The sequence below is a fragment of the Oncorhynchus keta genome, chromosome 28 (genome assembly GCF_023373465.1).
Source record: "Oncorhynchus keta strain PuntledgeMale-10-30-2019 chromosome 28, Oket_V2, whole genome shotgun sequence".
In the NCBI taxonomy this organism is placed as follows: Eukaryota; Metazoa; Chordata; class Actinopteri; order Salmoniformes; family Salmonidae; genus Oncorhynchus; species Oncorhynchus keta.
Genome location: NC_068448.1, coordinates 2,070,621 through 2,084,013, shown reverse-complemented (window position 1 = coordinate 2,084,013; position 13,393 = coordinate 2,070,621). Strand labels below are relative to the sequence as shown.

General features: G+C 50.5%; 1 protein-coding gene across 1 annotated transcript in view; it reads left to right on the top strand.

Moving 5' to 3' along the window:
* abcd1 (ATP-binding cassette, sub-family D (ALD), member 1) overlaps positions 1-12,990 on the top strand; it is a 37,232-nt gene extending 24,242 nt beyond the window's left edge. Inside the window, exons 10-12 of the mRNA XM_052484335.1 lie at positions 3,517-3,747; positions 3,917-4,042; positions 12,308-12,990. Of these exons, the coding sequence (XP_052340295.1) occupies positions 3,517-3,747; positions 3,917-4,042; positions 12,308-12,677 (727 nt within the window). The 3' untranslated portion in view covers positions 12,678-12,990. The remainder of the gene's footprint in view (positions 1-3,516; positions 3,748-3,916; positions 4,043-12,307) is intronic.
* Positions 12,991-13,393: the final 403 nt, after the last annotated feature.

Genomic DNA, 13,393 nt, shown 5'->3' with positions numbered 1-13,393 from the left:
CGCTAAAGTCTAAGGCAATTGCTTGGGGTGCTAACACAAGTCTTCAGGTCTGGTGGGGGCCCACTTTTTAGTTTGTTTTCCTGTATGTATATAATTTTAATTGTGTGGCATTCTACGGTATTACTCATGTAAACTCAGCAAAAAAAGAAATGTCCTCTCGCTGTCAACTGTTTTTTATTTTCAAGCAAACTTAACATGTGTAAATATTTGTATGAACATAACAAGATTCAACAACCTGAGACATAAACTGAACAAGTTCCACAGACGTGTGACTCACAGAAATGGAATAATGTGTCCCTGAACAAGAAGGATCAACATCAAAAGTAACAGGTGTGGCCACCAGCTGCATTAAGTACCGCAGTGCATCTCCTCCTCATGAACTGCACCAGATTTGCCAGTGCTTGCTGTGAGATGTTACCCCCCACTTCCACCAAGACACCTGCAAGTTCCCAGACATTTCTGAGGGGAAGGGCCCTTGCCGTCACCCTCCGATCCAACAGGTCCCAGACGTGCTCAATGTGATTGAGATCCGGGCTCTTCGCTGGTCGTGGCAGAACACTGACATTGCTGTCTTACGGGAAATCACTCACAGAACGAACGATTCTTGTCTGGTCCAGCGACGGTGGGTCTGTGCCCATAGGTGACGTTGTTGCCGGTGATGTCTGGTGAGGACCTGCATTACAACAGGCCTACAAGCCCTCAGTCCAGCGTCTCTCAGCCTATTGCGGACAGTCTGAGCACTGATGGAGGGATTGTGCGTTCCTGGTGTAACTCGGACAGTTGTTGCAATCCTGTACCTGTCCCGCAAGTGTGATGTACCGATCCTGTGCAGGTGTTACACGTGGTCTGGCCACTGCGAGAACGATCAGCTGTCCATCCTGTCTCCCTGTAGCGCAGTCTTAGGCATCTCACAGTACAGACATTGCAATTTATTGCCCTAGCCACATCTGCAGGCCTCATGCCTCGCAGCAGGGCACGTTCAAGCAGATGAGCAGGGACCCTGGGCATCTTTCGGTGTTTTTCAGAGTCAGTAGAAAGGCCTCTTTAGTGTCCTAAGTTTTCATAACTGTGACCTTAATTGCCTACCGTCTGTAAGCTGTTAGTGTCTTAACGACCGTTCCACAGGTGCATGTTCATTAATTGTTTATGGTTCATTGAACAATGGGAAACAGTGTTTAAACCCTTTACAATGAAGATATGTGAAGTTATTTGCATTTTTTACAAATGATTTCTGAAAAAGGGAAGTTAATTTTTTTGCTGAGTTTACTTGTAACACCCCAAAAAGGTTTAAACATTTTTTTAAAAGAACCTGACCAAGTAAATAGACCAGAAACGCTACCACCTCTCTGTAGGCCGTTTCGTCGTCGTTGGCTACCACCTCTCTGTAGGCCGTTTCGTCGTCGTTGGCTACCACCTCTCTGTAGGCCGTTTCGTCGTCGTTGGCTACCACCTCTCTGTAGACCGTTTCGTCGTCGTTGGCTACCACCTCTCTGTAGACCGTTTCGTCGTCGTTGGCTACCACCTCTGTAGGCCGTTTCGTCGTCGTTGGCAACCACCTCTCTGTAGGCCGTTTTGTCGTCGTTGGTAATCAGGCCAACTACTGTTGTCGTCATCTAGTATGATGACTAAGTTGGAACTGTGTGAAACGCAGTCACGTCTATACAGGAGAGGAGACTGCGGCCCCCTTGTGGGGGGGGGGCCCTGTGTTGAGGTAATGTTGCCCATCTGGGGCGGCAGGGTAGCCTAGTGTTTAGAGCGCTGGACTAGTAACCGGAAGGTTGCAAGTTCAAATCCCCGAGCTGACAAGGTACAAAATCTGTCATTCTGCCCCTGAACAGGCAGTTAACCCACTGTTCCAGGGCCGTCATTGAAAATAAAAAATTGTTCTTAACTGACTTGCCTAGTTAAATAAAGGTAAAATAAATATTCACCAGTTGGGGGGGTGGCCCATCAGGAAGTCCAGGACACAGTTGCTTAGGGAGCAGTTCAGTCCCAGGGTTCTGAGCTTTCTGGTGAGCTTAGAAGGGATTGTAGTGTTGAAGGCTGAGTTGTAGTCGATGAACAGCATTCCTTTTGTCCTGGTGGGTGAGGGCAGTGGGCAGTGCAATGTGATTACATCATCCGTGGATTGGTCAGGGCGGTAGGAGAATTGGAGAGGGTGGAGTGTCTGAGGGAGGAGGTGATGTGATCTTTTGACTAGCCTCTCAAACCACTTCATAATGACTGAATTGAGGGCTACGGTTCGGTAAGGATGATGGTGGACATCTTGAAGCAGGTGGGGAACTCGTTAGCACAGTTCCCCTGGGGAGATGGCTCGGTGAGCACAGTTCCCCTGGGGAGATGGCTCGGTGAGCACAGTTCCCCTGGGGAGATGGCTCGGTGAGCACAGTTCCCCTGGGGAGATGGCTCGGTGAGCACAGTTCCCCTGGGGAGATGGCTCGGTGAGCACAGTTCCCCTGGGGAGATGGCTCGGTGAGCACAGTTCCCCTGGGGAGATGGCTCGGTGAGCACAGTTCCCCTGGGGAGATGGCTCGGTGAGCACAGTTCCCCTGGGGAGATGGCTCGGTGAGCACAGTTCCCCTGGGGAGATGGCTCGGTGAGCACAGTTCCCCTGGGGAGATGGCTCGGTGAGCACAGTTCCCCTGGGGAGATGGCTCGGTGAGCACAGTTCCCCTGGGGAGATGGCTCGGTGAGCACAGTTCCCCTGGGGAGATGGCTCGGTGAGCACAGTTCCCCTGGGGAGATGGCTCGGTGAGCACAGTTCCCCTGGGGAGATGGCTCGGTGAGCACAGTTCCCCTGGGGAGATGGCTCGGTGAGCACAGTTCCCCTGGGGAGATGGCTCGGTGAGCACAGTTCCCCTGGGGAGATGGCTCGGTGAGCACAGTTCCCTGGGGAGATGGCTCGGTGAGCACAGTTCCCCTGGGGAGATGGCTCGGTGAGCACAGTTCCCCTGGGGAGATGGCTCGGTGAGCACAGTTCCCCTGGGGAGATGGCTCGGTGAGCACAGTTCCCCTGGGGAGATGGCTCGGTTTTACTCGTCATTTCAAGTATTTTTTTTTAGAGCAGTTTCTGGCTTCACGAAGCTTGTCATAAAATGGCACTTCCTCTACAAGGCTTGCTCGAGGACTGCAACGATTGAACTGTCAATCAAAGACGTCACCGAAAGGATTTTGCACGCTTCTGATTGGCTGATAATCTAGTTGGGTCGTTTCTCTCACACAAGAATAATTTTAGTTGACTTGGCTTACACTAGCAACAAGATATGCCAAATGTCTAAAAACCACAGACACAAGGCTCATGGCCAGGAATCAGGTGGTTTGAAATGTTACTTGAAATATTTGATTCCATGTGCTGCTTGGTGGTTCAGATTTCAGGAAAAAGAACAGATTAAAAAATAATAATAATAATAATAATAATTTGCCAAGAAAATCTGATTTAATTTAAAGGATTTACAGATCTGTCTGTGTGATTTTTCTATAGTTGATCTTAATGTTTGTTTCGCGTTTGTCCATCAGGCCGTACATGTCGGTGGGAACCCTGCGAGACCAGTTGATCTACCCAGACACCGAGATCGAGATGGAGGAGAGAGGATTCACGGACCAGCAGCTAGAGGGGATCCTCGGAACCGTCAACCTGGTCTACATACTGGAGAGGGAAGGCGGGTGGAGTGCAGAAAGCGACTGGAAGGATGTGTTGTCAGGAGGAGAGAAACAGAGGATTGGGATGGCACGGATGTTCTACCACAGGTACGTCATGACGACAAACTGTATTCCTCACCCGGTAAGGATGGAAACTAAAAACAACCTATTATAATGAGCTGTTGTCTCAATCTATTGCTATACCGTATCGGCGTTGGAGGACTGGAAATGCTATCTTTTGATTTCCTACTAATGCAGTGTGTGTTATCTTGCCCAGGCCTAAGTATGCCCTGCTAGACGAGTGTACCAGCGCTGTCAGCATCGACGTGGAGGGGAAGATCTTCCAGGCAGCAAAGGATGCTGGGATAGCACTGCTGTCGATAACCCATCGACCCTCCCTCTGGTCAGCATGCTTATCAATCAACCAATTCATTTATTTATATAGCCCTTTTTTAATATTTTTTTTACAGATTATTTATTCATCTAACAATGAATTCCTAAAGGAAACTTGTTTTGTATGAAATTAGATTTGTTTTCTGATCTAAGCGATGTGCTCTAGAACGTTTACACAGGCAGCCCAATTCTGATCTCGTTTTCACTAATTGGTCTTTAGACCAATCAGATCAGCTCTGGAAAAATATGGATGGGGGTTGGAACCAAAATAATTTCCCAACCGTTTTGTTCTGAACAGAACCATTTTTTTTTGGGGGGGGTTGAACCGGTCGAAACAAAGTACTGGTTTATCTTTCTGTTCCTTCGTACGCCTCTGATATATACACTGAACACACAAACGCTACACGCAACAATTTGCTACAGTTCATAAGGAAATCAGTCAATTGAAATAAGCTAATTTTGCTCTAATCTATGGATTTCACATGACTGGGAATACAGATATGCATCTGTTGGTCACAGATACCTCAAAGGTCAAGGGTCGTGGATCAGAGACCCAGTCAGTATCTGGAGTGGATCGGAGACCCAGTCAGTATCTGGAGTGGATCGGAGACCCAGTCAGTATCTGGAGTGGATCGGAGACCCAGTCAGTATCTGGAGTGGATCGGAGACCCAGTCAGTATCTGGAGTGGATCGGAGACCCAGTCAGTATCTGGAGTGGATCGGAGACCCAGTCAGTATCTGGAGTGGATCGGAGACCCAGTCAGTATCTGGAGTGGATCGGAGACCCAGTCAGTATCTGGAGTGGATCGGAGACCCAGCCAGTATCTGGAGTGGATCGGAGACCCAGCCAGTATCTGGAGTGGATCGGAGACCCAGCCAGTATCTGGAGTGGATCGGAGACCCAGCCAGTATCTGGAGTGGATCGGAGACCCAGCCAGTATCTGGTGTGGATCGGAGACCCAGCCAGTATCTGGTGTTGATCGGAGACCCAGCCAGTATCTGGTGTTGATCGGAGACCCAGCCAGTATCTGGAGTGGATCGGAGACCCAGTCAGTATCTGGAGTGGATCGGAGACCCAGTCAGTATCTGGAGTGGATCGGAGACCCAGTCAGTATCTGGAGTGGATCGGAGACCCAGTCAGTATCTGGAGTGGATCGGAGACCCAGCCAGTATCTGGAGTGGATCGGAGACCCAGCCAGTATCTGGAGTGGATCGGAGACCCAGCCAGTATCTGGAGTGGATCGGAGACCCAGCCAGTATCTGGAGTGGATCGGAGACCCAGCCAGTATCTGGTGTGGATCGGAGACCCAGCCAGTATCTGGTGTGGATCGGAGACCCAGCCAGTATCTGGTGTGGATCGGAGACCCAGCCAGTATCTGGTGTTGCCACCATTTGTCTCATGCAGCGCAACACATCTCCTTCACATAGAGTTGATCAGGCTGTTGATTGTGGCCTGTGGAATGTTGTCCCACTCCTCTTCAATGGCTGTGCGACGTTTCTGGATATTGGCGGGAACTGGAACACACTGTCGATCCAGAGCATCCCGAACATGCTCAATGGGTGACATGTCTGGTGAGTATGGAGGCCATGGAAGAACTGGGACGTTTTCAGCTTCCAGGAATTGTGTACAGATCCTTGCGACATGGGGCCTTGCATTATCATGCTGAAACTTGATGACAGTGGATTAATTACACAACAATGGGCCTCAGGATCTCATCACTTTACATTCAATCTGCCTTTGATCAAATGCAATTGTGTTGATTGTCCGTAGCAGGGAACTGTATACCTGCCCATACCATAACCCCACCGCTACCATGGGGGGCCCTCTGTTCACAACGTTGACATCAGTAAACAGCTCGCCCACACTACATCATACATGCCTTCTGCCCCGGTACAGAGCTTACGTCTCCAGCGAGGCCAGTGGTCATCGAAGGTGAACTTTTTTTCGCACCGAAGTCAGTTACGACGCCGAACTGCAGTCAGGTCAAGACCCTGGTGAGGACGTACGAGCACGCAGATGAGCTTCCCTAGAGACGGTTTCTGACAGTTTGTGTAGAAATTCTTCGGTTTTGCAAAACCCCCAGTTTCATCAGCTGTCCAGGTGGCTGGTCTCAGACGATCCCACAGGTGAAGAAGCCGGAAGTGAAGGTCCTGGGCTGGCCGTGGTTACACGTGGTCTGCGGTTGTAAGGCCAAATTCTCTAAAACGATGTTAGAGACGGCTTATGGTAGATACATTAAATGTAATACCATAAGAGAATATAAAAGGGGAAAAATGCTCCCTAACAAGGATGTTTTATTTCCCGTTCATGAAACATGGGAGCAACACTTCAAATGTTGTTTTTTTATATTTTTGTTCAAATATACATTTGAGTTTTTAAACATTTTAGCTCAACATTTAAATGTACGTTTACCAATTTAGTGTGGATAGAGCAGCTTGGTTGGTGAGCAACTTTTTTTCAATCTGTATAGGAAAGTCGTGCAGAGCGAATTTTGTAAACTTATCCATAGTGTTCCGGAACAGAACCGTTATTTTAAATAAAAGTAAACCGCTTAAATAACGGTTCTGTTCCGGAACACTATGGATCAGTTTTGGTTTGGATTCTGTTCCTCAAATGATATTTTTCAGTTCTGTTCCCTGAACCAATTCCAACCCTTGGTCAAAAGACCATTAGTGGGGGGTGTATATACATTAGGTAGCAAATGGAAGCCAATGAAACAGGACCTTTTTTGTGACTAGTGAATACACCCCAGAATTGGGTTGCCTGTGTAAACGCAGCCTGGGTAGTTATATGCAACCTCCAGTAGGGGGCAGTGGTGATCAGAGTCTGTCACTGCTGTGTCTTTTAGAGTAGAGATTAGGCAGGAACAACCCATACCCCTAGTCACTTCATATGGAGTAGAGACCAGGCAGGAACAACCCATACCCCTAGTCACTTAATATGGAGTAGAGACCAGGCCAGGCAGGAACAACCCATACCCCTAGTCACTTCATATGGAGTAGAGACCAGGCCAGGCAGGAACAACCCATACCCCTAGTCACTTCATATGGAGTAGAGACCAGGCCAGGCAGGAACAACCCATACCCCTAGTCACTTCATATGGAGTAGAGACCAGGCCAGGCAGGAACAACCCATACCCCTAGTCACTTCATATGGAGTAGAGACCAGGCCAGGCAGGAACAACCCATACCCCTAGTCACTTCATATGGAGTAGAGACCAGGCCAGGCAGGAACAACCCATACCCCTAGTCACTTCATATGGAGTAGAGACCAGGCCAGGCAGGAACAACCCATACCCCTAGTCACTTCATATGGAGTAGAGACCAGGCCAGGCAGGAACAACCCATACCCCTAGTCACTTCATATGGAGTAGAGACCAGGCCAGGCAGGAACAACCCATACCCCTAGTCACTTCATATGGAGTAGAGACCAGGCCAGGCAGGAACAACCCATACCCCTAGTCACTTCATATGGAGTAGAGGCCAGTCAGGAACAACCCATACCCCTAGTCACTTCATATGGAGTAGAGACCAGGCCAGGCAGGAACAACCCATACCCCTAGTCACTTCATATGGAGTAGAGATCAGGCCAGGCAGGAACAACCCATACCCCTAGTCACTTCATATGGAGTAGAGGCCAGGCCTGGCAGGAACAACCCATACCCCTAGTCACTTCATATGGAGTAGAGGCCAGTCAGGAACAACCCATACCCCTAGTCACTTCATATGGAGTAGAGACCAGGCCAGGCAGGAACAACCCATACCCCTAGTCACTTCATATGGAGTAGAGACCAGGCCAGGCAGGAACAACCCATACCCCTAGTCACTTCATATGGAGTAGAGATCAGGCCAGGCAGGAACAACCCATACCCCTAGTCACTTCATATGGAGTAGAGGCCAGGCCTGGCAGGAACAACCCATACCCCTAGTCACTTCATATGGAGTAGAGACCAGGCCAGTCAGGAACAACCCATACCCCTAGTCACTTCATATGGAGTAGAGATCAGGCAGGAACAACCCATACCCCTAGTCACTTCATATGGAGTAGAGACCAGGCCAGGCAGGAACAACCCATACCCCTAGTCACTTCATATGGAGTAGAGACCAGGCCAGGCAGGAACAACCCATACCCCTAGTCACTTCATATGGAGTAGGAGTAGAGACCAGGCCAGGCAGGAACAACCCATACCCCTAGTCACTTCATATGGAGTAGAGATCAGGCCAGGCAGGAACAACCCATACCCCTAGTCACTTCATATGGAGTAGAGGCCAGGCCAGGCAGGAACAACCCATACCCCTAGTCACTTCATATGGAGTAGAGGCCAGGCCAGGCAGGAACAACCCATACCCCTAGTCACTTCATATGGAGTAGAGACCAGGCCAGGCAGGAACAACCCATACCCCTAGTCACTTCATATGGAGTAGAGACCAGGCCAGGCAGGAACAACCCATAACCCTAGTCACTTCATATGGAGTAGAGACCAGGCCAGGCAGGAACAACCCATACCCCTAGTCACTTCATATGGAATAGAGATCAGGCCAGGCAGGAACAACCCATACCCCTAGTCACTTCATATGGAGTAGAGATCAGGCCAGGCAGGAACAACCCATACCCCTAGTCACTTCATATGGAGTAGAGACCAGGCCTGGCAGGAACAACCCATACCCCTAGTCACTTCATATGGAGTAGAGATCAGGCCTGGCAGGAACAACCCATACCCCTAGTCACTTCATATGGAGTAGAGACCAGGCCAGGCAGGAACAACCCATACCCCTAGTCACTTCATATGGAGTAGAGACCAGGCCAGGCAGGAACAACCCATACCCCTAGTCACTTCATATGGAGTAGAGACCAGGCCAGGCAGGAACAACCCATACCCCTAGTCACTTCATATGGAGTAGAGACCAGGCCAGGCAGGAACAACCCATACCCCTAGTCACTTCATATGGAGTAGAGGCCAGTCAGGAACAACCCATACCCCTAGTCACTTCATATGGAGTAGAGACCAGGCCAGTCAGGAACAACCCATACCCCTAGTCACTTCATATGGAGTAGAGACCAGGCCTGGCAGGAACAACCCATACCCCTAGTCACTTCATATGGAGTAGAGACCAGGCCAGGCAGGAACAACCCATACCCCTAGTCACTTCATATGGAGTAGAGGCCAGGCCTGGCAGGAACAACCCATACCCCTAGTCACTTCATATGGAGTAGAGACCAGGCCAGGCAGGAACAACCCATACCCCTAGTCACTTCATATGGAGTAGAGATCAGGCCAGGCAGGAACAACCCATACCCCTAGTCACTTCATATGGAGTAGAGACCAGGCCAGGCAGGAACAACCCATACCCCTAGTCACTTCATATGGAGTAGAGACCAGGCCAGGCAGGAACAACCCATACCCCTAGTCACTTCATATGGAGTAGAGACCAGGCCAGGCAGGAACAACCCATACCCCTAGTCACTTCATATGGAGTAGAGACCAGGCCAGGCAGGAACAACCCATACCCCTAGTCACTTCATATGGAGTAGAGATCAGGCCAGGCAGGAACAACCCATACCCCTAGTCACTTCATATGGAGTAGAGACCAGGCCTGGCAGGAACAACCCATACCCCTAGTCACTTCATATGGAGTAGAGATCAGGCCTGGCAGGAACAACCCATACCCCTAGTCACTTCATATGGAGTAGAGACCAGTCAGGAACAACCCATACCCCTAGTCACTTCATATGGAGTAGAGACCAGGCCAGGCAGGAACAACCCATACCCCTAGTCACTTCATATGGAGTAGAGACCAGGCCAGGCAGGAACAACCCATACCCCTAGTCACTTCATATGGAGTAGAGACCAGGCCAGGCAGGAACAACCCATACCCCTAGTCACTTCATATGGAGTAGAGACCAGGCCAGGCAGGAACAACCCATACCCCTAGTCACTTCATATGGAGTAGAGACCAGTCAGGAACAACCCATACCCCTAGTCACTTCATATGGAGTAGAGACCAGGCCAGGCAGGAACAACCCATACCCCTAGTCACTTCATATGGAGTAGAGACCAGGCCAGGCAGGAACAACCCATACCCCTAGTCACTTCATATGGAGTAGAGACCAGGCAGGAACAACCCATACCCCTAGTCACTTCATATGGAGTAGAGACCAGGCCAGGCAGGAACAACCCATACCCCTAGTCACTTCATATGGAGTAGAGACCAGGCCAGGCAGGAACAACCCATACCCCTAGTCACTTCATATGGAGTAGAGACCAGGCAGGAACAACCCATACCCCTAGTCACTTCATATGGAGTAGAGACCAGGCCAGGCAGGAACAACCCATACCCCTAGTCACTTCATATGGAGTAGAGACCAGGCCAGGCAGGAACAACCCATACCCCTAGTCACTTCATATGGAGTAGAGACCAGGCCTGGCAGGAACAACCCATACCCCTAGTCACTTCATATGGAGTAGAGATCAGGCCTGGCAGGAACAACCCATACCCCTAGTCACTTCATATGGAGTAGAGACCAGGCCAGGCAGGAACAACCCATACCCCTAGTCACTTCATATGGAGTAGAGACCAGTCAGGAACAACCCATACCCCTAGTCACTTCATATGGAGTAGAGACCAGGCCAGGCAGGAACAACCCATACCCCTAGTCACTTCATATGGAGTAGAGACCAGGCCAGGCAGGAACAACCCATACCCCTAGTCACTTCATATGGAGTAGAGACCAGGCCAGGCAGGAACAACCCATACCCCTAGTCACTTCATATGGAGTAGAGACCAGGCCTGGCAGGAACAACCCATACCCCTAGTCACTTCATATGGAGTAGAGACCAGGCAGGAACAACCCATACCCCTAGTCACTTCATATGGAGTAGAGACCAGGCCAGGCAGGAACAACCCATACCCCTAGTCACTTCATATGGAGTAGAGACCAGGCCAGGCAGGAACAACCCATACCCCTAGTCACTTCATATGGAGTAGAGACCAGGCCAGGCAGGAACAACCCATACCCCTAGTCACTTCATATGGAGTAGAGACCAGGCCAGGCAGGAACAACCCATACCCCTAGTCACTTCATATGGAGTAGAGACCAGGCCAGGCAGGAACAACCCATACCCCTAGTCACTTCATATGGAGTAGAGACCAGGCCTGGCAGGAACAACCCATACCCCTAGTCACTTCATATGGAGTAGAGACCAGGCCAGGCAGGAACAACCCATACCCCTAGTCACTTCATATGGAGTAGAGACCAGGCCAGGCAGGAACAACCCATACCCCTAGTCACTTCATATGGAGTAGAGACCAGGCCAGGCAGGAACAACCCATACCCCTAGTCACTTCATATGGAGTAGAGACCAGGCCAGGCAGGAACAACCCATACCCCTAGTCACTTCATATGGAGTAGAGATCAGTCAGGAACAACCCATACCCCTAGTCACTTCGTGGAGGTCTGAAACGATCAGTTCATATGTTTTGAATCATGAATCGGTTCCCCACACAGCTCCTATACCCGTAATGAATCGGTTCCCCACACAGCTCCTATACCCTTAATGAATCGGTTCCCCACACAGCTCCTATACCCGTAATGAATCGGTTCCCCACACAGCTCCTATACCCGTAATGAATCGGTTCCCCACACAGCTCCTATACCCGTAATGAATCGGTTCCCCACACAGCTCCTATACCCGTAATGAATCGGTTCCCCACACAGCTCCTATACCCTTAATGAATCGGTTCCCCACACAGCTCCTATACCCTTAATGAATCGGATCCCCACACAGCTCCTATACCCGTAATGAATCGGATCCCCACACAGCTCCTATACCCGTAATGAATCGGATCCCCACACAGCTCCTATACCCGTAATGAATCGGATCCCCACACAGCTCCTATACCCGTCATGAATCGGTTCCCCACACAGCTCCTATACCCGTCATGAATCGGTTCCCCACACAGCTCCTATACCCGTAATGAATCGGTTCCCCACACAGCTCCTATACCCGTAATGAATCGGATCCCCACACAGCTCCTATACCCGTAATGAATCGGATCCCCACACAGCTCCTATACCCGTAATGAATCGGATCCCCACACAGCTCCTATACCCGTCATGAATCGGTTCCCCACACAGCTCCTATACCCGTAATGAATCGGTTCCCCACACAGCTCCTATACTGTCTCCGATCTCTCTGGATAGCGGTGATCCATTTGATTTTAATACAATGTTAGTCGATCTCAAACATGCACCTTTCCTTCCTTCCCATTACAGGAAGTACCACACCCACCTGCTTCAGTTCGACGGAGAGGGTGGCTGGCGCTTTGAGAGGCTGGATGCCTCCACACGTGTCTCTCTCCAGGATGAGAAACAGAAGCTGGAGTCCCAGCTCTCTGGGATACCCAAGATGCAACAGCGCCTGTCGGATCTCTGCCGCATGCTGGGGGAGGACGCCACCCTGTCAGGAACCGGAGGAGAGGAAGCAGGGGAGGAGGAGAAACTGGAGAAGGAAGCAGGGGAGGAGGAGAAACTGGAGAAGGAAGCAGGGGAGGAGGAGAAACTGGAGAAGGAAGCAGGGGAGGATGTGAAACTGGAGGAGAAGGAAGCAGGGGAGGAGGAGAAACTGGAGGAGAAGGAAGAGTGATGAACGAGGACAATAGAAGGATGACGATCATCGGATGGAAGGATGGGAATGAAAGAACTGTTTTGCCCTGTCCAGAAACAACCCCCTGGGGCATTTGTCTCCTTAGGCAAAGTGGAGCTGTACTCCTATTGGTCCTAATAGGTCCAGTCCTTTCAGATCCTCTGGGGTGCTCAGGACATAGTGTCTAGGTCCTCGAGGCTGGATCTTCTAGTGTATAATGAGGTTCTGGACTTCCAACCACTCAGATGTGGCTGTTCGTCAACTGCTGCTCAGTTTTCTTTTCCACTATCAGCAGTATGGGAGGGGGAGGAGTTTCTAGGGGAGGGGGAGGAGTTTCTAGGGGAGAGGGGGGTGGAAGTGTAGTGGGAGGGGGAAGAGTTTCTAGGGGAGTGGGAGGTTGGAAGTGTAGTGGGAGGGGTTTCTAGGGGAGCGGGAGGGTGGAAGTGTAGTGGGGGGTTTCTAGGGGAGAGGGAGGGTGGAAGTGTAGTGGAGGGGTTTCTAGGGGAGAGGGAGGGTGGAAGTGTAGTGGGGGGTTTCTAGGGGAGCGGGAGGGTGGAAGTGTAGTGGGGGGTTTCTAGGGGAGAGGGAGGGTGGAAGTGTAGTGGGGGTTTCTAGGAGGGAGGGTGGAAGTGTAGTGGGGGTGTTTCTAGGGGAGAGGAGGGTGGAAGTGTAGTGGGAGGAGGAAGTAGATTCTAGGGGAGAGGGAGGGAGGGTGG